We start from the raw sequence: 25,656 nt of genomic DNA, 5'->3' as shown, positions 1-25,656 counted from the left end.
CCTCTCACACAGATGACAGTTGTGGGGCCTTGCGGGTGGGGAGGACTGGAAAGACTTGTTTCTTTACTTTCTACTAACTTCTACCCAGAATGTCACCTCCTCTCTCTAAGTCCCTCCCTCCCCCAGGCTGAAATAAGTAAAGAAGATGCCAACCATGCCACAGTCAGGAATAGGGAGAATCTCATGGCCGCCCTCTGCCTCCTGAGCCCAGAGCTTTTGGTAGGCAATGATTAGCAAGAGCCTGGAGGGCAGGAGGCCTGGGAAGGGGTTCTGACGCCAGTCACCACCCCCTGGGGAGAGAGGGACTCAGAATAGTTCCTTTTCCCACAGCCCTAGAGCAAGTGAGTTTCCGGGTAGGAGGATGGGGGTAGGGAGTCCTATCCCAGGAAACAGATGGGCAGCCTCAGAGCACAAGGGAATGGCAACTCCACCACTTCCTCCCAGCCCACGCAGTGTGGGGGTGTGAGGAAAGGGCTGCCTGCTGGGTGGTGGCTCCACCCACCCCAGGCTTTTTTAGCCTGGGCCCTTGGGAGGGAGGATAGGCTATGTCTGGAGCAGGCCTTGGCCGCTCTTTCTCAGGCTGGGGTTGTAGCCCAACTGAGGCAGCCAGAGGGCACCAACTGTGGAGGCCTCCCCGTCACTGACTTGACTCAGAGCCCGCCTTTCTTGTTCCAAGTAGGGATGAGTCTTCCTGCCCATCCCCCAGGTGTGGAGGGGGAAGGCAGATGACACAGTGACAGCAACTTGGCTCAGGGCTTGGCACGTGGAAGCACTTAACAGTGTGTGCTTCCTGTCTGGCACCCTTCTCTGCGCTATGTCACAGCCTTTGGGCCATCAAATGGCTTAAGGTATTGAGGTTGTTGAGACACCAACATGGGAAAAGCCCTTGAAACTACAGCCCCTTTTTGTATGTGAGGGTCCCTATGTCCTCATCATGAAGATTGGCAGCTGGCTAAATTTAGCTTTGCCTATGGGGCTTTGTGAGGTATTGGTAACCAGGGGTAGACCCTAGTTTGTGTGATGACCACTTTCCTCCCCTCTCAGCACTCCGTCCAGTTTCTTCCCTGGAGTACTGAGCTTCCCAGTGCCCCTTTACAGCGGAGTCCAGGTCCCTTGGAGCAGCCTCCTCGGCTCTTTGCTGGGTTGGTCACTCATGTGAAGAATGCTGTCCCCGGTTCTCTTGAGGACAACCAGCTTGTGAATAGACAGTGAGCATCTGAGTATACGGGTTGCAGGTGGCTGGGACATTCTGTATACATCCCTGGCATGCAGGCATACGCAAATGTCCTGGGAGAGCCGCTGGCCTGGAGGCTGTCCCGTCACCCCACAGCAGGTCAGAGAGATGTGAGGGCCTTTGGCAAGTGGAGTAAGCAGGCATAAGTGGTGGACTTGCATAAGCAATTGAGAGGAGTCACCAGCCAGGATAAGTCAGCAGGGAGTGGGAAGAGAGGCTGAGCCAGACCTGGTAGCACACACCTGTAGTCTGAGTACTTTGGAGGTGGGGGCAGGAGGAACAGGAATTGTCTTCAGCTGCAGGAGACCCTGCCTCAAAAAAAAAAAAAAAATCAATAAAATAAGGTCTAGAAATGGTAGCTCAGTTGGATGCCTAGCATACAGAGAGTTCTGGGATTGAAATCTCCGGCACCACATAAACCAAGAGTGGTGGTGCAAGCCTGTAACCCTAGCACAGAGGCAGGAAGACCAGAAGTTTGTGATCCTCCTCAGCTACACGTCCGGTTTGAGGCCAGTCTGGCCTATGTAAGACCCTGTCTCAAAAGGAAAAAAAAATATGAGGGAAGAGGCATAGAGGTTTCCTCACCCCAGGACTCTGAGCTGGTTTACTGCTTGCTGTCTTTGTCTTTTTTCTTAGCCTTCATCATTTTATCCATGCAGTGGAGAGAAGGCAGGCTTGCAGGAGGTCTGTTCCGGGGGTCTTTTTAACTCTGGCATTGGAAGATTCTAGACGCAAAAGCAAAAGGGACTAGGAACCAAAGGCCATCTAGGAGAATGTTTTGTAACTCCATAACTATTATACATGTGGACAGCATTTTCATCCAGGTTGTCAACTCAGTATTTACACCTTGTGGGCAAGTGTGGCCTGAACCGGGAAGAGAAGACAGCATCAGAGCTACTTTTCAGGGCAGGTGGCAGCAGGACTGAGGACAGAGGGAGAGAGTTGGTAACCTTTGGGTTTACAGAAAGGTAAGTTTCTAGCATTTCCATCAGGACACCCAGGGCTGAAGATGAGGATGGAGGGCCTTATGAAGTTGATTCTGCTTTTCCAATTAGTTTGTTGATATACAGAAAAATTTAAATGTTTATAGCCTTTATTTCACTCCTAGAATTAAATCCTGTGGTTGCAAAAGTTCACTGATATACAAGGATGCTCGTTATAGCATTGTTGATGAATTGAAAACAAACCCTGAGTCCAGCAGTACAGAGTCTAATGTACTCATGGTGCAGCCTCTCAGTGGGTTAATCAAGTGGATGGGAGCAATGAAATGATCCCTTCCTACTAGTGTGGAGCATCCCAAAGATGGGAGGAGCAGAACAGGATTGGGCTATGGCCCACCTATAACCTTAAATGGTTCTATATACAGCCTGTTCCAGGAACAGAAATCATGCCTTTGTCTCAAAAAGTTAATAAGCAGTTATCTTGCAACCCTACCTTTGTTCCAAAAGGATTGTTATGACTACCTTATTATGACTACCTGTTAGAGCCACCTGCAACCATACCTTTTTTTCAGGTCGTTACGACTAACATGTTATGATGTTCTGCTCCTGTAACCCTACCTGTTTTGCCCACCAAATCCCCCATTGGAAACTCCCTACCCCTGAGCTACAAAAGCCTTGTCTTCCTCACATCTAATTCTGACATCTTAAACCCTGCCTTAGAGGGAGGCTGTACATGAATAAAAAAGCTTGCTTTAATAGTTGTTGCTTTAATTTTGTCATGATGATTTGGTTCGGGTCTTTCTCCTCACATCTTTGGGACTAGCAATGGCTCAGTGGTTAAGAGTGTACACTGCTCTTCCAGACGACCCGAGTTTGTTTCCTTGCTGGGAAACTAACTCCAGCTCCTGGGGATCAGATCAGACCTCTGTGAATCCCCCAGAGATTCACACACACACACACACAGATACATACACCAATTAAAACTTAAAAAACAGTTTATTTATTTTATGTATATGAATGCTCCATCTGCATGTATGGCCTGCTGGTCAGAAGAGGGCATCAGATCCCATTGTAGATGGCTGTGATCTACCATGTTGTTGCTGGGAATTGAACCTAGGGCCTCTGGAAGAGCAGCCACTGAGCCATCTCTCCAGCTCCAACAATTAAAACTTTAAAAATAAAATATTTAGCTGGGTGGTGGTGTCACATGCCTTTAATCCTAGCGCTCAGGAGACAGAGGCAGGTGGTGAGTCTCCAAGTTCGAGGCCAGCCAGCATACAGAATGAGTTCCAGGACAGTCAGGGCTACACAGAAAAACCCTGCTTGAAAAAAAAAAAAAAAAAACAAAAGAAAACAAAAATTTAAAAAGTGACAGGCCAGGTGAGATGGCCCAACAACACAAGATGATACCCTTGAGTTCAGTCCTCCTATAAAGATGGAAGGAAAGAATCAACTCTGAAAAGTCCTCTGACCACACATATATACCAAGGCATACCCACACCCCTAATAAATAAAGCAAGTTTTTAAATGACGGGAATTTGAATTGAGATCTATGACATTTCATGTATTATTTTCATAATTGGGTACACCAACCTGTGCAATGCCTGTGGCTGCCTCTGAGCTTGTCATTTGGGACAACGCTCAGAGTCCCCAGCCCATTCTAGAATACATTTGTTGACTCTGAATAAATGTAATATGGTGCCTCTGTTTTCTATCTAAGACTACTTGCAGGTTTCCCTTTGGAGGTATTCGTGGAGGGAGATGGGCTTCATTTTGAATCATTCAGTTAGACTTTTGTTTACTAACCTATGTATATACTTGTATTCTTTAAGACAGTGAAGGTTGAGGTAGGTGGGGTATATTATGGAATATTCTTTTTGTTCTTCCTTTAAAATTTTTGAAAAATCTTACATTTATGTGTGTGTGTGCACATATATGTGCTAATGTGCGTGTGCCACGGTGTCTGTGCGCAAGCCTGTTGACAACTCGCTGGAGTTGATTCTTTACTTTTATAATGACGGTCCTAGGAATTAAACTCAAGTCATCAGCCTTGGCCCATTGGCCCTATGCTTATATTTATTTATAAATCTGTGTATTTATTGAGGCAGATTCTTGCTATGTAGCTCAGAATGGCATTGATGGCTTGAATTGCAGGACGTGAAGCTCTGCTTTTTTTTTTAGTGTTCGTCAAGGAGAGGTGAATAGGAGAAAGCAAGCTTGGCTTGGGTTCTTCCTTCTTTCTAGTTAATTTCCAGGTGGCAGCCACCTGTGGTCTTGGTATGGAAACTCTGAGACCTGTATTTGTGCCTCAGCTAGCTTGGCTGGTCCCTACTTCCTCTACTTGTAGGCTTCTCACCCACAGTTCTAGGGAGCGAACTCCATGGGCATGGGTGGCGGCCACCTCTGGGCTTAGGCAGAGTGTCCTGTATTCTGAGACCCTTCTTTGATAGGGAAAACCCATACAGATGTGGTTTGATCTTTAGCAGTTTTCCTGTCTTGGGGAAGGGCACAGCAGGATTGGTGTTGCAGGGCCGGCAGATACGACTGTGAAACAGGCAAGCAAGAGACTGTTTGCCTCAGAGCTTTCTGGGTAAAAGAAAAGGGCCATCAAAGGACTGGGTTGTCCCAGGGGGCTGGAAGACCCCCTCAGAAGCCATGTCAGAGAAGAACTTACCCTGCCTGAGACCTCTTAGTGAGTAAGGTACCAGAAAAGACTAGTTTCCTGAATCCTGTCATGAGTGAACTTGGGGAGCTCAGATCTCAACCATGGGTTTTCTCTACTTGAAATCAGGAAGTTGTGAACTAGCCTCTGCCTGTCAGAATTACATATGCTGCACCTTGCTCAGCTAAGCTGCACTGAGGGCTTTGGCCACCGTGGCCTTTGTATGGTAAGCTCAGTAAATACTTGGTGAAGCCTCTCTCCTTGTGAGAGATGAGCATGCTTTGTTCATGAGGGCCACCTCTTCTCCTCCATAACCCTGTCTCCTGTGTGCCAACCACTGCTCTGGACATCAAGAGTCTTTTTTCCTCAAGTATATCTGCCACTCTTATCCTTGGGGTAGTGCCAGCTTGTCTGACCAGCAGACCATAGGCATAGATTTAGAACATACCGGGTCAATACCGATTGACCCGGTGTCAGGGACCTTCACTGCATGTGCCAACCAGGAGGCCCAATGCTAAAACTCTAATGCGTTGTCTTCATCCCAGGTCAGTACACGACAGATGTTGTTGGAGTGGGCTGTTTCCATATTCTCAGGCATTAGAGTATCTGTTGGTGGGGCTGTTCAGCCAGTGTAGGAAGTCTTGCTGGAGGAACTGTGTCACTAGAGGTTGGCTTTAAGAATTCAAAGATTCACATCCTTCTCTGTTTGCTCCCTCTGCTGCCTGCTTCTGACTTAAGATGTGAGCTCTCAGTTTGCTATTCCAGTCGCCTGCCAGCCTGCTGCTACTCTTCCCCACAGTAATGGTGACGGACTCTTATTCCTCTGAAAACATAAGCCCAAATAAACCCTTCCTCCTCTAAGTTGCCTTGGTCATAGTGGTTTTACCACAGCAGCAGAAAAGTAGCTCCTACAGCAGGCATTTTCTCATTAAAGTCCTTGGCTCCTGTGGGGACATCATCACATGTAGCTAGAAATACCACTCATCTCTGTCTGTGCAGAGATCTCAAGTACTCAGTGGTCACCAATAACTGGTGGCGACCACACTAGACAGGACTGGTAAGGCATTTCCATTATTGCTGTGAGTTCTTATTGGGTAATGTAGGTTCGTGGCTCTCCGCTAGAGCAGTTGTGTCTCTAGGGAACATTGAACAATGTCCAGAGACAGATTTTGGTTGTCGTAACTAGGGATGGTCATGCTACTGGCTTCTAGTAGAGAGCAGGGATAGAGGTGGAGGCTGACTGTGGAATTTCTCTCACGCTGTGGCTGTGAGGTACTTCTACACCGTGGAATTTCTCTCACGCTGTGGCTGTGAGGTATTTCTACACCGTGGAATTTCTCTCACGCTGTGACTGTGAGGTACTTCTACACAGATTTCTTTGATTGCTGTCATGACCTAGACTAGACTAGGGGCCTGGAGCAGAGGTCAGGTATCACTGCAAACTCGGTTTCTATTACCCATGCCCCCCAATTCTCTAGGATCCCCAGATTCCAGAATCAGCAGAGAAAAGGAAACCATACTTGTGAACTGGTTTCAGGAAGGAATCTCTATAAATGCTAGACAAAATGCAGACAGCTTATGCAATCACGTCTGGCCAGACTTCAGTCACATCACACAAAGAAGTACAGGTTAAAAATACTCAATACAAAACCTAATCTTAAGAGCGATCTCTAGGGGACCAAGCACAGAGCTGCTTCTCAGGAGTTATGCAGTGTGGAGGAAAAAGCCCTTAATGCCCAGCTCTGTTCCTCTAGGACCCACAAACTCTTCAGAGAAAGCACTGGGGGCCTCTTTCCTTAGGGCATTTTCTGCACTGCCAGAATTCCTTGGCGTTTATTGCCTGATGTGAATGAATGAATGAATGAATGAATGAGTGAATTATCTCTTCCTCCCTCCCTCTCTCTCCCTCCCCCCTCTGGTGTGTGTGTGTGTTTGTTTGTGCACATGCTAGAGTGCTAATCCAGAACCTACCCAGCCCTTTGCTCTCAGGACCGTTTGGCTAAGTGAATGAAGATGAACAAAACCACAGGATTGATGAGCCAGATCAAGTGCCATCCCTTTAGAACCAGCCTGGGCTTGCCCAGTAGCACTAGACTTGAGGAAGGGCATAAGGAAGGACCTTCCCGTCATACGTTCTTCATATCACTCCTTAGGTGAATGCACTGTCCCAGGAGGCTCCCTAGCAGTGGGGCTGTATACCCTGGAAGTGTAGTTAAAATGCAAAATCTTGAGGAAAGATCTCAAGCAAAGTTGTTGCTTAGGGTAGGAGGCCTAAAGGATGTCTGGGTGGAGAGCCTCAGGAGGTGGTGGGCATGTGCGGAGGCACCATAATGACTCTGAGACACTTTATGGCATGCAGAGAGGAAAGGAAATGAAGAGCCAGAGAACCCTCTGAACAAGGACAGTACCAATTTGGGAATGTGCCTGAGCTAGCCCTAAGTAGTTTTCCTTAGAGCTGGCAAGAGGCGTGGGTATTACAGTAGAGTCCTTAGAGCTTCAGGAAGCAGCTTTCCTAGAGTAGAGAAAGATAAACTCAGTGTTGAGGATAGGTGGGAAGCTCTTAGAGCTGAAAGCTAAAAGCCCCTTACCACATTGTGTAAGTTTGAGGCTAGTCTGGGCTGCACGAAACCTTGTCTTAAAACAAGACAGGTGGTGTGTGCCTGAGCTCCAGGCCAGCCAGGACCACACAGTGAGACACTGTCTCACAGAAAATAAAGAGTGGAGTTCTTCAGTGCTCGCTGGGAAAAGGCATGACAGTATCAATTTTATTCATGTCTTAGTGTGTGCATGTACCTGCAGAGGGCAGAAGACATTGGGTCCTGTGAAACTGAATTTGCAGATAGTTGTGATATTGTGAGCTGCCAAGTGTACACTGGGAACCAAACCCAGGTGCTCTGCCAGAACAAGCAAACCCTCCCTTCAGCCCTTTAGTTGTATCTTAGATTCGAGATTTGAGACAGTATTTTTGGGTTTAGGTGTTTGTGGTTTTTTTTGTTTTGTTTTGTTTTGACCTAGGATTAGAATCTAGGACCTCACACATGCCAGGTAAGCTCTCTATCACTGGCTGTATTTCCTAGCCCTCCATGAGCTCTGTAATGGATATCTTCCTCAACCACCTGGAGATGGTGTCAGGCTGTTTATAACCAGTGAGAGAAGCCATTCTTGTTGGGGATGTACCTGCTCAAAGGCCTTTGTCGATCCTAAGAACCACAGAACATGTGTGTGATGGCACAACTCTATGATCCCAGCATGCAGGAGGATTAGAAATTCAAGTTCATCTTTGGCTACATAGGGAGTTCAAGGCCAGCCTGGGTCAACCTTGTGTCACACACAAAAAAGAAGGGTACATTCTTGACTCTCTTCTCTCCTTCCCTTCCCCAAGCGTGTGGGCCTTGTGGAAGGTCTCTTGTCCTTATCAGTGTCTTTGGGGGCTACTGATGGTGGTACAGGCTGAGAGTAGCCATGAGGAGCAGCAGGATTAAGATTTTTGGAGCTGGCTGGGCGGTGGTGGCGCACGCCTTTAATCCCAGAACTTGGGAGGCAGAGGCAGGTGAATCTCTGTGAGTTCGAGACCAGCCTGGTCTACAAGAGCTAGTTCCAGGACAGGCTCCAAAGCCACTGAGAAACCCTGTCTCGAAAAACCAAAAAAAAAAAAAAAAAAAAAAAAAAAGGATTTTTGGAGCTGCCATAGTCCAAGCAAGCAATGAGCCAACTGTAGTAGGTGCGGGGATTTACAGAAAATCCTGAGGGATTACAAGCCTGGATGTGGCCTTAGTAGTAGCATGGATGAGGACTTTGTGAGTTTCTGCTGATTGCAAACCCTGTATCCATTCGTGGGAATCGTGGCTGTAAGAGGAGCCACCTGGGGCTTGGTTTGCTTTTGTTCATTTGTTTTTGAGACAGGGTCTTTATCTCAGGAACTCATGATCCTCCTGCCTCAGCTTTCTGAGTACACTCATTTTCTTTTTTCCTCCTGCATCTGCTCCTCTGTTTCCCTCCTTCCTTTTTTCCTCCCTCCCCCCTTTTTGAGACAGTGTCTCACTGTGCCACAAGCTAGCCTCAAACTCTTGCTCCGCCTCAGCTTTCCAAGTGCTGAGGTTCTGGGCATTGCTGCCACACCTAGCTTAACTAAACAGGCTTTTTATCTGTTTAGTTTTTTATTTTTCTGTTATTTCCTTGTGGAAATTATTGGTCAGATTTAGCCCCCCTGGATTGGCCTTCTGATTGTTTTCATAGTTTTATATTTTTGTTCAAGTATATACCACCATTTCTAGCTTTGCATTGAATTAAAAAATTGTAAAATTTACTTCTTGACTCCTGAGACAGTCTCACTATGTACACTGGACAGGAACTTGGTCTCTCAGAGATCACATTGCCCAAGTGCTGAGTTGAAGATGTGCGCTGCCATGCTCGGCTGCACTGAAGTGGTATTTCACTATCATTTAAATTTGCTAGAGTTCTTTCTGTTCCCTGAATAGTCCTTTAAAAAAATAGCACTGATAGCTCATCAGTTAAGACAGTGTCTGCTCTTGCAGAGGACCTGGTTTCAATTCTCAGCACCCACATGGTGGCTCACAGCTGTCTGTAATTCCAGTCCTAGTGTGTCTGACACTCTTTTCTAGCGTTTGAAGGCACTGCATGCATATGACATGGATATACATACAGACAAAACATACACATAAGCAGAAAGAAAATAGCACTATGTTCTTGTTTCTTGGGTGCCTCCCTCAGCTCTAGCTTTCTCCCTCATTGTGAGTTTCTGTTTTCTGTTCAGTTGTTTAATCTTGTTCTCTGACCTGGAGGGTTTTCGTCAAATGGCTGCACCTATTTGGCTGTGAAAATCTGGGTGAAAACTTCTCTCCATTGCCAGCACTCAGCTGGGAGTGAATGATTCTGTCGGGGGTCCTCAGAATTTAATACCTCAAAATTTCCTTCTCCGCAACCCCCTACTAGTCCCAGGGTCACCTGGGTTTTCCAGAAAAGCCCTCCCAGTTCTCCTCCCTGTAGACACAGTGTGAGGGCTCAGTTAGAGTCTTCCAGTGTCTGAGCATTCTGTGGGTGCACTTGTAGCCCAGGGCTCTGTGGCCTCTGTTTGACAGCTCACCTGGCTGTTAATGTCTGGTTGCTTGGTTGGGATGGAAGCTGGGAGTCTTTAACTGCCCTGTACAGGGTGGAACAGCCCTGCATTCAGCTCTGCCTCTTACCTGCCCTCCAAGGTACTCTGCTCCTCTGGTCCCCAAGCTGTCCCCCTCCTCTCCTCTGGTGGGCTTGTTTTTCAGTGGTGTTGTGGGCTCTTGGTATTTGATCTTCTAATCTCATCTGCTAATGTTTCCTTCCACTTTAATTTTCCGTAAGTGTGTTGACAAGTCTTAATGGCTGTCATTTCCCTCCTCTGTTCTTGAGAGTTTAATTTACTTTACTTGGCTGAAAGCTTATTTTATTATTATTTTATTTGCAGTATTGGCTATCAAACAAAGGGCTCCCACATGCTAGGCAACCCCTGACACTGAGCTGTACTGCTAGCCCTTTTCTATCCTTTGAGACTAGGTTCCCAAGGGGGCTTCTTAGCCGTCTGCCTTGGGCTTCTGAAAAGCCGGGCTTATGAGCATGTACCACTGCACCCAGTTTGAATACGAATGTGATTTACTTTTACATTTTTGTTTATTTGTCGTGTGTGTGCAGGCACTGCACATATGTGGAGATTAGAGGGCAGCTTGAGGGAGTTAGTTCTCTCTTCCTACATCACATTCCAGGGACTGAACTCTAGATGTAGTGGCAAGTGCCTTTACCTGCTGAGCCATCCTGCCAGCCCAGAAAATGTGTATTTTGATCAGAAGTGTAGACTATTAGATATTTATGTTTATCACATTTAGAATTAATTCTGGCATCTGTATTTTTCCAGTGTTGGAAATTGAACCCAGGGCCTCTACTACTGAGTTTGTGTCCTAATCCCCCCCCCCCTTTTTTAACTAGATATAGCCTCATGTATCCTGGGACGGCCTTGAACTCTATATCATTATTGCCCAAAGTGCCTTGAATTTCTGATCTTCTGTCTCCACCTCCTGAGTGGAGGATTATAGATGTATGCTACCATGCCTGGCTTTATGCCATGTGGGGATCAAACTTAGGACTCGGTGCCAGTTAGACAAGCACTCTACCAACTGAGCTACATCCCAGCCCTTCATAGAGTCTCAGTACCCATAGCCCAGGCTGACCTTGAACTCATAATCCTCTTGCCTTTGCCTTTTGAGTGCTGAGATTGCAGACACGCGTCCCCACAGGCGGCCATTTCTGTTGTTTTATTTAGTACTTTCTGCCTATTATGTCTTCTCTTTGCTGCTTTTCTTTTTCTGCCCTTTATTATGTAGACTGCATTTTCTTCTCCTAGTTGGGAAGTTATGCGTGATTGAATTCATTATCATTCTTCTCCTGTGTAACTAATTAAGACCACACTTGACCTCATTATCTTGTGTCCTTGTCCTGAAGACCCTTGGCACAGTCTCCCCCTTCCCTTGCTCTCCCTGCCTTGGTGGATCCGGACTGTATCCACAGCTGGTTTCTGTGGAGAGACGGGCAGCCCTGCTTATTTGCCATTGCCTAGAACTGGCAAGTCTGTTCCTAGGTGTCTTAGAGAGGCCTTCGACTCTCAGTGGTGATTTGCTTTAAAGGATATCTGAAGATATCCCTGAGGTTTTTTGTGGGGCTAGGGATGATTAGTAGGAGAAGTGAGACAAATGGACAGGTCAGTAATTCTTGGAACCCTAGACCTGCAGCTACTGCTCAGTTTTCCCTCCGAGACGTCAGCTTTTGACTCCAGCTTTGTTCTCTAGAGTTGTACACAGCGTGGTGCCCCCTGCCCTGTGCGATGGGAAGGAGTGGCAACTAGATTGTGTGCAGAGGCAGCCTTGAGCCCCGTCACCAAGTTCTTATCAAGCAGGAATGTGGATCCAGCAGCGTCGGAGCTTTCAGTATTTCTATGGCAGGCAGGAAACTGAGTTTCCTGTGTGCAATCTTCCATTTGTACATTGGTGAAACTGCTTATAACCCTGTCCAGGCATCATGGCCGACTCTGGTCAGACATTGTGGCCTTTGCACAAAGCCCTGGTTGTCAGTGATACTTTCTGTCACCCTGTCCTAGCCGTCTTCCTGGATGAATGTCCTTTCCTGACTCAGGTTTCTCCTAAGGTGTGACTTTCCACTCCCTTCCTCACCCAGCAAAACATCCTCTTTGTTTGTATCAGTGAATTCCCAGTAATTTACAAGGTGAAGACACACCCGTTGTCCCCCACAGGAGGGCAGACTTTATTTTCCCAAAACCTGTCTGTAACCTGAGGCCCTTTCCCACACCAGGCCTTGTTCCTGAAGTAGGCGAGGGGACTGTGCTCTCACCGGAGCGTGGATGCTGACAGCACGCACACACCAGCTGTTAGTGCCTTGCCTGCAGCAAGCAAGCTGTTGGCATCAGACTTGGTCTGTGTCTCCTTGGTTGATCTCTCCTGCCTGTGGTAGGCTTGAGTGTTCTCCCATCATCTGCCCCCCACTGCCTCTGGCCCCTACTGCCTGAGTGGCAGTGGCTGCGGCTTTATATACTCGAGGCAGTTGGTGACTCATTTCTCAGCAGCCCCTTAAATAGGGAAGTGAAATGTGTACACCTGGCAGGGCCTGACCTTTGAGTGACAGCGGAAGTAGCTGTGTAAACATGAAGTTCATTGCTAAGGGGAAGTCTTGTTCACCACCAGGCTAAGGAGAGCATCCGCCTGCACTCGCCCTCTTGTGGCCTCTATGCCTGTGACTCTAGTAACTTTTTTCTTTCTCTTCTCCCTTCCCTCCACTTTCTTGGTGACAGCTGGAAGTCACAGTGGTAACCACTGAGAGAGCCAAACATTTCTATAGCCCCCAGGATGTTCCTGTCACCCTCTACAGTGATGCTGATGAATGGGAGGTCAGTGCTGGGCCCATTGCTTTTCTTCCAGGAGGACAGAGCTATCTTCCTTCCAGCCTATGGTCCTGGCTGCTGGAGCACAGTCTGGGCCATCTGGGTAGAGGCAATGAGGAAAACATCTGTCTAGTTTCTGGCCTGCGGGAGGCCTGTAGTACCGCCTTCCTCAGGCAGAGCTCAGCTTTGGCCCAGTGCCTGGGGTTGAGTGTCCTTGTACTTATCTGGGCTGATGAAACCACAGCGGAGCTCTGTTCCCACCACCCTTGTCCATGTGGCTCTCAGCGTCAAGGCTATCCAAAGTGCTTCACTTCCCACGGCCGCTGGCCATGCCTCTGCCCTCCTGCAGAGGGGTGGGCACCAGCTGATTTGCCAGGCGCGCAGTGTGGGCCTCATAGGGCTGCCCTGCCAGGCATTTTAAAACATTCCCAGCCTCGAACATTTCTGGCTGGCTTGCCCTCCCGTCCTCCCCTCCCCCTTCATTTCTCATCGCCCCAGAGCCCTACAGGCTTGGACAACCCAAGCATCCGCCTCAAGCAGACAGGCCAGGAGTTCCCTGCCAGATGTCAGTTCTCTTGAAAACCAAACCATAAAGGGAATAAGCTCAGAGAGACAAGGAGCGTTTGTTTCCTCAGGCCTGGTTTCTGTCAAATTGCTGGTTCCATGGCCAATGCTTGCCAGCTTGACTGTGAGAGGGGACAGTGGAAAACTTTGAGGGAGAGCTAGGTGGTTTCCTTGGGTTTCTCTACTTATTGTACCTGGCCTATTTGGCCATCATCCCCTCCCCACACACACACTGAGAGTGACTGGGTTGATGGCCCCCATTGCTTTCTTTTGGCAGATGTGGAAGCGCCGCTCTGACCCAGTTCTCCACATTGACCTGCGAAGGTGGGCTGACCTCATGCTGGTGGCTCCCCTTGACGCCAACACTTTGGGGAAGGTGGCCAGTGGCATCTGTGACAACTTACTTGTGAGTGACTCCCAGTGTCTTTCCTCCCCAGCCTTGTTCCCAGTTTGCTGAGTGGCAGATTTCACTACAGAAGTAAATCTGTTTTTTTTTTTTTTTTTTTTTTTTTTTTTGGTTTTTTGAGACAGGGTTTCTCTGTGGAACTAGCTCTTGTAGACCAGGCTGGTCTCGAACTCACAGAGATCCGCCTGCCTCTGCCTCCCAAGTGCTGGGATTAAAGGCGTGCGCCACCACCGCCCGGCCAGAAGTAAATCTGTTATTATTGGGTGCAGGTCTGTTGAGCAACCCCCGCCCTGGGCCTTTAGCACAGAGGCTGCAGGTCTGGGTCCGATGGATCGTCTGACTTTGCCAGTGCTGTCTGGGGCTGTCTACCTCTCTCCTGCCCTCAGTGGTCAGCCCCCTGCTCTCCCATCTTCCCTCACCGTAGGCTGCCCTCTGCATGCACCTCCATTGACTTCCATCTGTTCTGCCTTCCCCCCAGACTCTAGAAACACTGTATACTCTACTAAGATCCCCCCAGACTCTAGAAACACTGTATGCTCTACTAAGATCCCCCCAGACTCTAGAAACACTGTATACTCTACTAAGATCCCCCCCAGACTCTAGAAACACTGTATACTCTACTAAGAGTGTCTGCTTTCTCATGCATTTCACATGCTTATTTCTCTAGAGTCATTTGAGCCCCAAATCTAAAACCCAATTCTCACGTCTATCAGAGAAAGCTTGGAAAGAAACGGGAAAAAACAGGTGAGAAGCGGTTGCCAGGTGGGCTTATGCCTGTGAGACTTCTTGGGAGCTGCTCCCTTAAAAAGCATCTGTCTTTCTTCACGTGATCATCCTGAGGTCTTAGGTCAACTCCTCCCTCCATTTCTTGACCTTTCACCTCCCATGTTCTGGGAGCTTATACTGAGTACACAGGGAGCAAGCACTTGGTCTGAGAGAGACTTGTGATCACCCATGTAGGCAGGAGGAGTACTCCATGTTGCTATAGTCTTAAAAGACCCCATTAGTTTGTGGAGCGTGCTTGGTGTTGGGCATTAAGTAGGTATTACTAATACTGCTTGTATGTGGTGGGAATTAATTTTTCTTTTTCTTTCTTTCTTTTTTTTTTTGATTTTTGAGACATGGTTTCTCTGCAGCTTTTTGGTTCCTGTCCTGGAACTAGCTCTTGTAGACCAGGCTGGCCTCGAACTCACAGAGATCCACCTGCCTCTGCCTCCTAAGTGCTGGGATTAAAGGCATGCGCCACCTCGCCTGGCGGGAAGTAATTTTTCATAAATATTTTTGTTTGAATTTATTTGTGCGTGTGTGCGTGTATGAGAGAGAATGCAGGCTTGTCTCAAACTTTTGGCAGTCCTCTGCCTCTGCCTTCTGAATACTGGGATTACAGGTGTGTTATTACTACACTCAGCTTGTTTTTAGAGTTGAAAATGGTGAAGAAGGGAATATTGAAGATGCATCAGGAGCTTTAGAAAGTCACTTATGAAATTAATGTCCTCTCATCTGGGCCTGGTGGCATAAGCCTGTAGTCCTGGCAGTTTGAGAGGCTGAGGCAGGAAGATCAAAAATTCAAGGCCTGTGCGGGCTTCAGAACAACTCTCTAAGTAGAAAGTGAAAAGAGGGCTGGAGACGTAGCTCAGTGACAGAATGCTTGTGTATTGAGTGTGAAACCTTACATTTACTCAGTCCCTGTCTGCTTATTAGGAGGCTCTCAGCTCCTCTTCCGGGAAGCTGCTAGTGACTTAAGCATCATTAGACTAAGAACGTAGGATGGGAGGAATACCACGCTGATGCTGTGGCCAGGAGCAGTCTGGCTAGACACAGAAGCAGAGCCGGGTACATTATGGTCCTTGCTGCCCCAAAGGACTGGGACTGGGCAGAAGGGCACTGAAACAGGTGAGGGAGTTGCTCGGCCATGTACCCCAAATCCCTGCATTGGCGGGTTATTAGCAGCTGATGTGGTAGAACACATCAACCTCAGAGCTGAACCCCAGCCAGCTCTCTTAGGGCTCTTCCTACCCTCTGAAAACTCAGGTCTCCCCTCCTTTTGGTTGTTGTTAGCATTATTATTGTTATTATATACCAAGCTTTTTTTTTTTTTTTTTTTTCAAATATAGCCGGTAGCTGAGCTGGAAAGATGATTCAGTGGTTAAGAGAACTAGATGCTCTTCCAGAGGATCCAGGTTTGATTTCCAGCACCCACATGGTGATTCACAACTGTCTGTAACAATCTGAGACCTTCTTTTGGCCTTCATGGTCAGCAGGCACACGTGTGATGTACAAACATACATGCAAGTCAAAATACCCACACACATATAAAACAAATATAATCTCACATAGCCCACTGGCCTTGAAATCCTGATCATTTTGCTTTCCATTCTCAAGTGATGGGATCACAGGCATGGCCTGAGGGCCTGGCCCCTACACTCCCTGTCTTTGAGGTTCTCTTCTTCAGGATTGGCTGAACAGTGGAGCATGTCCCCAAACTAACCATTCTCCTCGTACAGCTTCACCTGAACACAGATGTTTCAGACAATGTCTGGTGTTACGGTTTGAACTGTAAGCATCCTTGGTTGTGGGGCTACCTTCTGCTCAGTGGGTATCTTCTTAGAATCCTGAAAGGAAGCTCAGCCTGCTTCCTCTTTCCAAACCTCTTGTCTCCATTGGAAAGGTGCTGGAGAACAGCTTCCTGTTACGTCGTTCTGCAGTCCTGCTCTCCAGGCCCTCAGCCTAGGCATGGCTGTCTCTCTCTCTCTGCTCTGGCCTCTCCTCTGCTAAACTGTCAGGTCCAGAAAGAGGAGGTGATTCCCCAGGCTTGACAGTCTGGCTCAGTGCAAGTCTCTTGACTAGGATCCAGCCTTCTGCTCTGCTTGAGCAGGTTCCCAGGGGCAAGGCTGAGGCACTGAGCGTGGTGCCAGCCACGGCTGTGGGAACCAGTGTCCTCCTCTCCCTTCGTACACTAGTTGCTTTAGAGGAGCTGTGGTTTGTCCAGGACACGCTGAGCTCCCTGTTGGACACTGGGGAAGCAGTCCTGTCAGATGAGGGCAGGGTTCTGGCTGTGGGTGGTGTGCTCTACTTTGAGAGTGCTTAGAACCCAGCCCAGTCCCATCCCCACCCTGACACCATCAAGGGCCTCCTCTGGGTTTCCAGAAGCTGCAGGTGGCACAAAGCCAAGAGGAAGTGTGATTGGAATTGTCCACTCATAGCCAGGTTGTCGTATTGAGAGCAGTTGGTGGGAAACCAACTCTGGTGTCTTGAGATGACGCAAGCAGCCAGTTTCTGAGGCTGTTTTTTTTTTTTTTTTTGTCCCAGGAGAGGGTAATGGCACTGAGGGACAGGCACTGGCTCTGGTCTGTATGTTGCATTGTTCTCTGCTCCCTCCATCTTTCCCCAAAGGACTTTATCTCTGGGGAGGGGTGTCACAATTACTGTCTCCCCAGGAGCTTTCAGGAGGGGGTGCCTGATGTAGTTGGAGCACAGGAGCTATTTCTTTGGGAGGTGGTCCCTGACCTCCTGAGCCTGTGCCTTTGTTGTAGAGCCCAAAGTTAGCGCTAGACCCTCAACTAAGAACTTTGAAAGCTTTCACACTTCTGCTAGGATCTGGGGTACCCACCTCTAATTCCACCACGTAGGAAAACAGGAGACCAAGAGTTTAAGGTCATCTGTTACATAGCCAGTTCAGAGGCCAACCTGAACTACGTGAGACTCTGCCTCAAAACATCACTGCCAATACTGCATCGCCATCAAAAGCATTCACATTCTGTTTTAGCTTTATTTTTATTTATTTATTTGTTTATTTGTTTGTTTAGGCAGGGTTTCTCTAGCCTTTCTGGCCTGGAACTTGCTATAGACCAGGCTGGCTTCAAACTCAGAGAGATCAGGATGCCTCTGTCTCCCTAGGGCTAGGATGAAAGGAGTGTGTCACCATGCTCAGCTTCCTTCCTTCTTCCCTCCCTCCCTCCCTCCCTCCCTCCCTCCCTCCCTCCCTCCCTCCCTCCCTCCCTCCCTCCCAAAAAGGGTTTCTCTGTGTAACCCTGGCTGTCCTGGAACTCACTCTGCAGGCCAGACTGGCCTGGAACTCAGAGATCCGCCTGCCTCTGCCTCCAAGTGCTGGGATTAAAGGTGTGTGCCACCACTGCCTGGCAGCTCTTTCTTAAAAAGAAAAAAGACAGACAGACAGACAGACAGACAGACAGACAGACAGACAGACAGGGTTCTGGTATATATTCCAGGCTTCAGGCTGTCCCTGAACTTGAGATTCTCTTGCCTCAGCCTGCAGAGGGCTGGGAGTATAAACATATGCCCCCATACCTAGCATTCAACCATGGTTTGATTTCAAGCTTGTATGACTTCAAAGTTCATAACGGAAAGACTCTGAGTTAAATAGGGAGAGAGGGAGGGAGGGAGAGAGGGAGGGAGGGAGGAAGGGAAGGAGGAAGGGAAAGAGAGAAGAAGGGAAGGGGGAGAGACAGGGAGGGAGGATCTTAATTAAGCCCTTTTACAGCTTCTCTCCTGTGTGACCTTGGTGTGGTCTAGCTTTGGGAGGTGGGGAGACTGCTCAGTCCAATGACTTCTAGCGCAGGACCTTGTTTGTATCTAAATGTAACCTTGGGCAACTGTTTATCAGTCAGGGAGTTGCAGCTTGCTCATCTGTGAACAGGGACAGGACTTTCCTTATAGGGTTACAGTAAGGGTTCTTGAGATATTGGGTGAGAAAAGGTACCACGGGTTGGATGTTTTCATTCTCAGGGTTTATTTGACCTATAAGTAGAGCTGTTGTTAAGTAGAGCACGAACAATCTGGTTCCTGGCCTTCCAGTGAATAGTGAAGCTAGCCTCCTGCCCCTAGGATTGCTTCCCAGCCCCGCAGTTGTGAGCTTGGCTAAAGGCTTAGACTGGTAGGCAAGGAGATGGCATACAGAGTGGAGATCTGTTGGAGGTATCAGGGCATTGTGGGTGCTGACTGAGTATCTCCTGTGTCCAGGACTATGCCAGAGCCTGAAGGGAGATGATGTGGACTAAAGAGACAGCCCCTCCCCGCTTAAGGATGCAAGAATAGATCTGTGTAGGTGTGTGACACCCAGCCATCCCTAGTCAACAGCTGTTTTGCTGACTGAGGCTGGAGGACAGTAGGGGACTCAGGGTACTGAGGAAGGGTGGTAGGCAGAGCATTCCCCTCTTCTTCACAGACCTGTGTCATCCGGGCCTGGGACCTCAGCAAGCCTCTACTCTTCTGCCCCGCCATGAACACCGCCATGTGGGAGCACCCTCTCACTGCACAGCAGGTGGGCCAGCTCAAGGCCTTTGGCTATGTGGAGATTCCCTGTGTGAGCAAGAAGCTGGTGTGTGGAGACCAAGGTGGGTTTCTTGCCATACTCAGCCCAGAGCTATAGAAGGGGCCCTGCTTTGGGGTCACCTTTAGGTTCTATGTTTCAGTGGTTCTCTGGCCCTTGTGACCTTGGATAGAACCATTTTTTGAGCTCAACTCGCATCTGGCAATGGACAGAGTGCTAATTCTTGTTTCTCAGGTTCATCAGACTGGAGGAGACAGATGTGTGGAGTGTTGGTAGACTGGAGGAGACAGATGTGTGGAGTGTTGGTAGACTGGAGGAGACAGATGTGTGGAATGTTGGTAGAGTTCCTCATAGTAGAACAGCACTGCTGTTGGAGTGACCCCAGGGCCTGTCCTGAGATAACTGGGAAGGGAGATGGTGGATCTAGCTCACAGAGCTGGGCTTGGGCTTCCCAGGCCTAGGATGTGGGTGAAGTGCACAGGGGAGATCTGAGTGGCAGCCACAGGCACAGATGAACTTTGCTTCCAGGTCTAGGAGCCATGGCCGAGGTGGAGAGCATTGTGGGAAAAGTGAAAGAAGCACTCTTCCAGTGCAGGGGCATCCAGCAGAGTTGAACTGGGGTTTTTGTCCTGGTGTCCGTACACCCAGTGAATTCAGCCTGAGCTGCTGAAGAGGGAAATCACCACAGCATGAAGAGCCTGTGTTCGCAAGGAGGGGCTGGCGTGCACCTTCTCAGAGCTCCCTGGGGACCGACCCTCTCCAAGTTAAACAGAACTACATACCTAGGTCCTACCTTCTTCCAACCAGGAGATGCCTGCTTTCCTGAGGCCCACCCGTTTCTTCCTGGGATAGGCCCCGAAAGCTGAAGCTGGGCAATGATGTTACTACTGGAAGAATAATCGAATGACTGAGGACCTCCTGCTTGGAAATGCTTTCAGGAACACGATGGCTGACACTGTGCATGGTGGCTCATGTCTATAATCTTAACACTCAGAAGACTGAGGCAGGATTGCCACAGCTTTGAAGTTGGCTTGGGCTACAGAGTGAGCCAGACCCGTGAGTGTGACAGCCTATTTCAAAACAAAAGCAATAAGAAGAAACAGCATAGCTCAAGATCCCTGGCACAGCAAGCTCCTGATCAGGCCTTGGAAGCTTCCATTCTTTGGTACCCCGGTGTCACACAGAGTCAGGAAGTCTGTGAGGTGGCAAGACTCTTCACATTTCCCACAGACTGTACTGGGAGTCGGGGCAGTTCTGGGAAATAAAGAAAAGTGACCTTAGGAGACTCTGTCCTTCTTTACATCCTGTCTGTGGCCTCAGAGGTCAAGTGCATGGTCAAGTGAGGCCAGAGAAGGTTCTGGACTCACCAATGACTAACACTCCCACATCCCTATGCAAGGACAAAGCTCCTGAAGTACAGCTTGGGTTCAGGTGACCAACTGTGAACCAGCTGTGGGCCTTGACTGGTTCTCACTTTCCCATCTGTGTGGTCATTCTTCCACAATGGAGCAGTTGACAGGATCAAGTGAGGTGTATGTGAAAAGTACGTTGTCTCATATACCCACAGGGAGTACATTGCATGGTTCCTAGCAGATTCCTGAAGCCATGGTACAGAACACATATGATGTCTCCTTATACATATATAACCTGTGACAAATTCTAATCCATAAATTAGGCCTAGTAAGAGATTAACAACAATAACAAAATAGAACAGTTATTTACTTTGTTCTGTAATAAACTGTTTTCCATACTGAAAAAAAAGATTAAAAATGTAATAGGGACTGGCAAGAAAGCTCAGTTCATAAAGGTGCTTGCCAGCTAGCTCACTACTTGGATTTGATCCCTGGGACTCACATGACGGAAAGTGAGACCAGCTTCTGAAAGTTGTCCTCTGGCCTCCAGTCTCACACTATTTGCACATGCACACACACAAAATAAGTATAATAAAAAATTTAAAATACTGTTATAAAACCTGTGTGAACATGACCTCTTAGCAACTTCAACATACAATTTTAAGATTGTATTAAGTCAAAAACTTAGACTTTGTTGTTGTTGTTGTTTTTAGACAGGGGTTCTCATTTTTCTTTGAGGCCCTGGTTGTCCTGGAACTCACTCTGTAGTAACACTGCAATAGTTGATCTGGTAGCACAGCTATGGTAGTTGACTGGCAGTCATATACCACATGGACAAGCTGGACTAAATGATTCCTGTCTGGTTGGGATGGCACAGGAGGTGTAATTGTCAGATAAATGAGCATTGAAACTGTGTGCACATCTCAGAAGTGCACACACATGACAGGAACTTCCCTAATGGTTACTGAGATAGTTCATCTCATGTTTGGGGAAGTAAGACCCAAAGCCTAAACTGGCATGGCCCTTTATGAAGGTGACAGGCAAGGCATCAGTAGGGTTGCAGCCTTTCCTGAATTCCACATCTTTCCCTTGCCTCCTGCTCTCCATGTTGGCCCTCTGGTTCCCGTCCTTTTAACTTGTTGCATTGCCTGGAGATGCCTGCCCCCATTCTAGTACACATGGCCTGGAGGACTAGTCTCAAGAGAGACATTGGCCTAGAAACCTCTTGCTGTCTCACTTTTGACCTAGTAACTCTGATGTGGCTGTTGTGAGGCCCTCTGTGTATTTGCAGCTGGAGTGGGGACTGCTTTCCACTCTGGCTCCTAGACTAAGCAGTGTAGGCATCCCATGGATGTCCTGAAAGTATTGTGTGTACAGGTGATGATGTACCAGAACCATGGTCTCCAGCAACCTCCAAGAGCCCTTCTATCTTGAATTAATAAGTGACCTTTTGGGATATGTAGTAAGGAGGCCGCTTGTTTGGTTCCCCGGCCACCCGGCTAGCTTAGACCTGAGATAATCACACAGAAACTATATTTAAAACACTACTTGTCCCATTAGCTCTAGCTTCTTATTGGCTAACTCTTACATACTAATTTAACCGATTTCTCTTAATCTGTGCATTACCATGAGGTTGTGGCCTACCAGCAAAGTTTCAGCACATTTATCTCTGGCGCCTCCATAGTGTCTTACTGACTCCGCCCTTCTTTCTCTTTAGTTTTCCTGCCTAGCTCTGTTCTTTTGCCCTATCACAGGCCAAGACAGTTTCTTTATTCATTAACCAATAAAAGCAACACATAGAAGGAACTCCCACACCAAGGATAAAATTGCCTTAGGGCAGTAAAGAAAATGTAACCTAAGTAGTAGGATTAAGAATGGCTCTCTGATCTAAAGGGAGCTCACCAAGGCCAGCTGGACTGGGACTGAATGAGCATGTAGTCAAACCAGACTCTCTGAATGCGGCTGACAATGAGGGCTGACTGAGAAGCCAAGGACAATGGCACTGGGTTTTGATTCTACTGCATGGATTGGCTTTGTGGGAGCCTAGTCTGTTTGGATGCTCACCTTCCTAGACCTGGATGGAGGGGGGAGGACCTTGGACTTCCCACAGGGCAGGGAACCCTGATTGCTCTTAGAACTGGAGAGGGAGGGGGAGGGGAACCCTGCTCTTGGATGATAAGACCAATTTTAAGAGAAACTCCTGTGTGCTCTGTGCTTGCTGTAAGTTTCTGTGCTGGGCACTTTAGGGAAAGTAAACACAACCAAACACAGTGTGGCAAGGAGAGGGTTTAACCTGGTTTATAGTCAATCACTGATGGAGGTCAGAGCGGAAACTCAGGCAGGAATCTGGAGGCTAGAACTGAAGCCCAAAAATGCTGCTCACTGGCTTCCTCCTGGCTTGCTCAGCCTGCTTTCTTAGGGCACCACCCCCAGTAAGCTGGGCCCTTCTACATCAATAGTCAATCAAGACGCACCAAAGATTTATCACAGGCCAATCAGGAGGGTCAGTTTCTCAGGGCCCCTCTTCCCAAATGACTCTAGGTTTGTGTCAAGTTGACATAAAACTAGCCAGCACAAACTTCAAAATGCTATGGGAGAGCCAGGCATGGTGGCACATGCCTCTAATACCAGCACTCAGGAGGCAGAGGTAGGCAGATCCTTTGAGTTCAAGGCCAGCCTGGCCTATGGAGCAAGTTCCAGGCCAGCCAGGGCTACACAGTAAGACCCTGTCTCAAATAACAATGATGGGAGGCCAGGGACAGTGACTCATGCCATCAATCCCAGCTCTTCCGAGGCACAGGCAGGCATATGGCAGTTCTGGTCCAGCCAGAGCTACACAGTGAGACAGCCTGTGCCAGACAAAAGCTGAGAGCAGAGAACTTCAAAGTACCTTGTCCTGTCACTCAGAAAGCCGCTACTCATCCTTGGCTAAAGGGAAAAGCTGTCCCCGTGGGCTAGAGGTCCCAGCCCTGGTTGGCTACTCCTACTCTGACGTAGGGCAGCCCTACATGTCTGAGTCAACTAGGAAAGGCAGAACATGTATTGGACGGGGTCCTGTGGTGGTTGTGACAAGGACAGCTCCTACCACTGAGGCTCTGTAGACTTTTTGAAATCAACTTGGGTAGAAATGTTCGTCAGGAATTTTCTCGTCTCCTAATATGTTAGAATTCTGCAAGTGCGTCAGAACAAAACATTTGGGTTTGAAGTATGCGATTTTTGCTTGGGAGCCTCCCTTGCATCTTTCTCGGCTGCTGTAGCTGCTGGTGGTCAAGAGGCTGACGCCTCTATGCTGGGCTGCTCCGCACAACTCATCAGGCTCTTCAGCTGCTGACTCACTGCCTCGAGGTTGGGGTGAAGCTGCTTGGACCAGAAGACATTTGTGTCCTGGCTGCCTCCTCCATGGGCTGCCCCATCTAGGTTACCTTTGCAATGCCTTCTCTGGCCCACTTGGGCTGGTTCTTGTGACCCCTATTTATTACAACACAGAATTGTAATTGTCTATTTTTTTCTGTTTTTGTTTTTGTTTTCAAGACAGTGTTTCTCTGTGTAACCCTGGCTGTCCTGGAACTCACTTTGTAGACCAGGCTGGCCTTGAACTCATAGAGATCTGTTGGTGGAAGGCTGCTTGTTTGTTCCTAGCTGCTCAGCCCCAAAATAACCACACAGAAATTATATTAATTGTAAAACTATTTGACCAATAACTTAAGTGTATTGCTAACTATCTCATATCTTTGGTAACTCATTTCTATTAATATGTGTATTGCCACATGGCTGTAGCTTACTGGCAAAGTTCCAGCGTGTCTGTCTCTGGCGGTGGATACATGGCTTCTCCCTTACTCTGCCTACTTTCTCCCAGCATTCAGTTTAGTTTTCCTACCTAGCTCTATTCTACCCTACCACAGGCCAAAGCAGTTTCTTTATTCATTAACCAATAAAAGCAACACATATACATAAAGATCTCCCACACCACAGGTCCAACCTGCCTCTGCCTCCCAAGTGCTGGGATTAAAGGTGTGTACCCCACTGCCTGCTGTCTATTTTCTTTGTTTCCCTCTGGCATTGATTGGGCTCTCTTGTAGAGTAGCAGTTGTCTTGTGCCTTTCAAAACCCAGCAAGTCATTCCAAGCTTATTGCACTGTCAGCTGTGTGTGGGGTCATATCCTGTTCCTTTCTGAAGATGACCAAAAGCCTAGGAATCAAAAGAAGCAAAGACTGATAAATTTGACTATAGAAAAGCCAACAGGTTGGCAGAACAGAAACCCAAAGACAAAGCTAAAAGACAAACTTGGAAAATCACCTGCAACTCTTATAACAGAGGGAGGAGTCCGCCAATATATGGGATCTTTCACTGAGATATGTTTGTTTGTGACAAGGTCTAGCCATGTAGCCCAGGCTGACTTTGAACTTGAGACCCTCCTACTTTAAGCATCCCAAGGGCTGGAATTGCAGGCATCCACCATAACACCCGGCTTTCTGTTTTTGTGCTGCTGAGATCAAATCCAGTGCCATGAAACAAAGTATGGAAGACCAGTAATGGTGCATTAAAAAGAATTTACTAATATAAGAACAGAGAATTTATTGATAACCCTGCAAGGGAGCAGCTGGCAAGTTCCCAGGGAGCAGAGGGCACAGGGGAGACAAGCAGAGGGTCTTTCAGAGCAGTTGAGGGGGTTACTTGGTTTTTATTTTTTCCTGTATGTTTTCTGTGTAGGTCTTTTGCCTATGTGTGTCTGTGCACCATATGTGTGCTGTCCCTGAGGAGGGCAGAAGAGGGCCTCTTATCTCCTGGACTAGAGTTGCATACACTTATGTGCTGCCATATGCATGCTAGGAATCAGAGTATGTGCTCTGAACCACTGAGCCATCTCCCCAGCCCCAAGTTACTTGGTCTTTTCACCATGGTTGCTGAGAGGACAGGCAGTTCTCTGGTTATCTTGTTAACTAGTAAACCTTACAACAAAAGTTTTTCTTGAGAATAGCCATTTCGGTAAGGTCTCATGGGTCAATAGCAGTCAGCCTCCAGATGTCTGTATGAGATGTAAGTTACAGAGACTGGATTCCAGATGGCCATGGCCTGGTTATTGGAATCCAGCTCTCATTGGGCTTTTGTCTCTACGATAGGTTCTTACATATGCCAGATAAGTGCTACAGGATGGAGTCACATTCCTATTTAAAGAATTCTGTGTTTAAAGTATGAAGAACTGTTCATTGATTAGAAACAGATCAAGAGCACAAAGAAAAGTGATAAGACAAAAGAGTTTGTGCTAAACC

At 47.9% G+C, this 25,656-nt stretch overlaps 1 protein-coding gene across 10 annotated transcripts in view; it reads left to right on the top strand.

Annotated features, from left to right (window-relative positions):
• Ppcdc (phosphopantothenoylcysteine decarboxylase) overlaps positions 1-25,656 on the top strand; it is a 33,747-nt gene that overhangs the window by 7,216 nt on the left and 875 nt on the right. For 3 of the 10 annotated variants that reach the window (XM_057767349.1, XM_057767347.1, XM_057767348.1), the window contains exons 4-7: positions 12,684-12,779; positions 13,615-13,743; positions 18,929-19,097; positions 19,562-20,303. In XM_057767349.1, the coding sequence (XP_057623332.1) occupies positions 12,684-12,779; positions 13,615-13,743; positions 18,929-19,097; positions 19,562-19,647 (480 nt within the window). In that variant the 3' untranslated portion in view covers positions 19,648-20,303. Of the gene's footprint in view, positions 1-12,683; positions 12,780-13,614; positions 13,744-18,928; positions 19,098-19,561; positions 20,304-25,656 lie in introns of those variants that run through there. The other 7 variants (XM_057767356.1, XM_057767352.1, XM_057767357.1 and 4 more) reach the window with 5 other exon arrangements.

This window comes from Chionomys nivalis, chromosome 4 (assembly GCF_950005125.1).
Source record: "Chionomys nivalis chromosome 4, mChiNiv1.1, whole genome shotgun sequence".
NCBI lineage: Eukaryota > Metazoa > Chordata > Mammalia > Rodentia > Cricetidae > Chionomys > Chionomys nivalis.
This window is presented reverse-complemented; position numbering and strand designations above follow the sequence as displayed.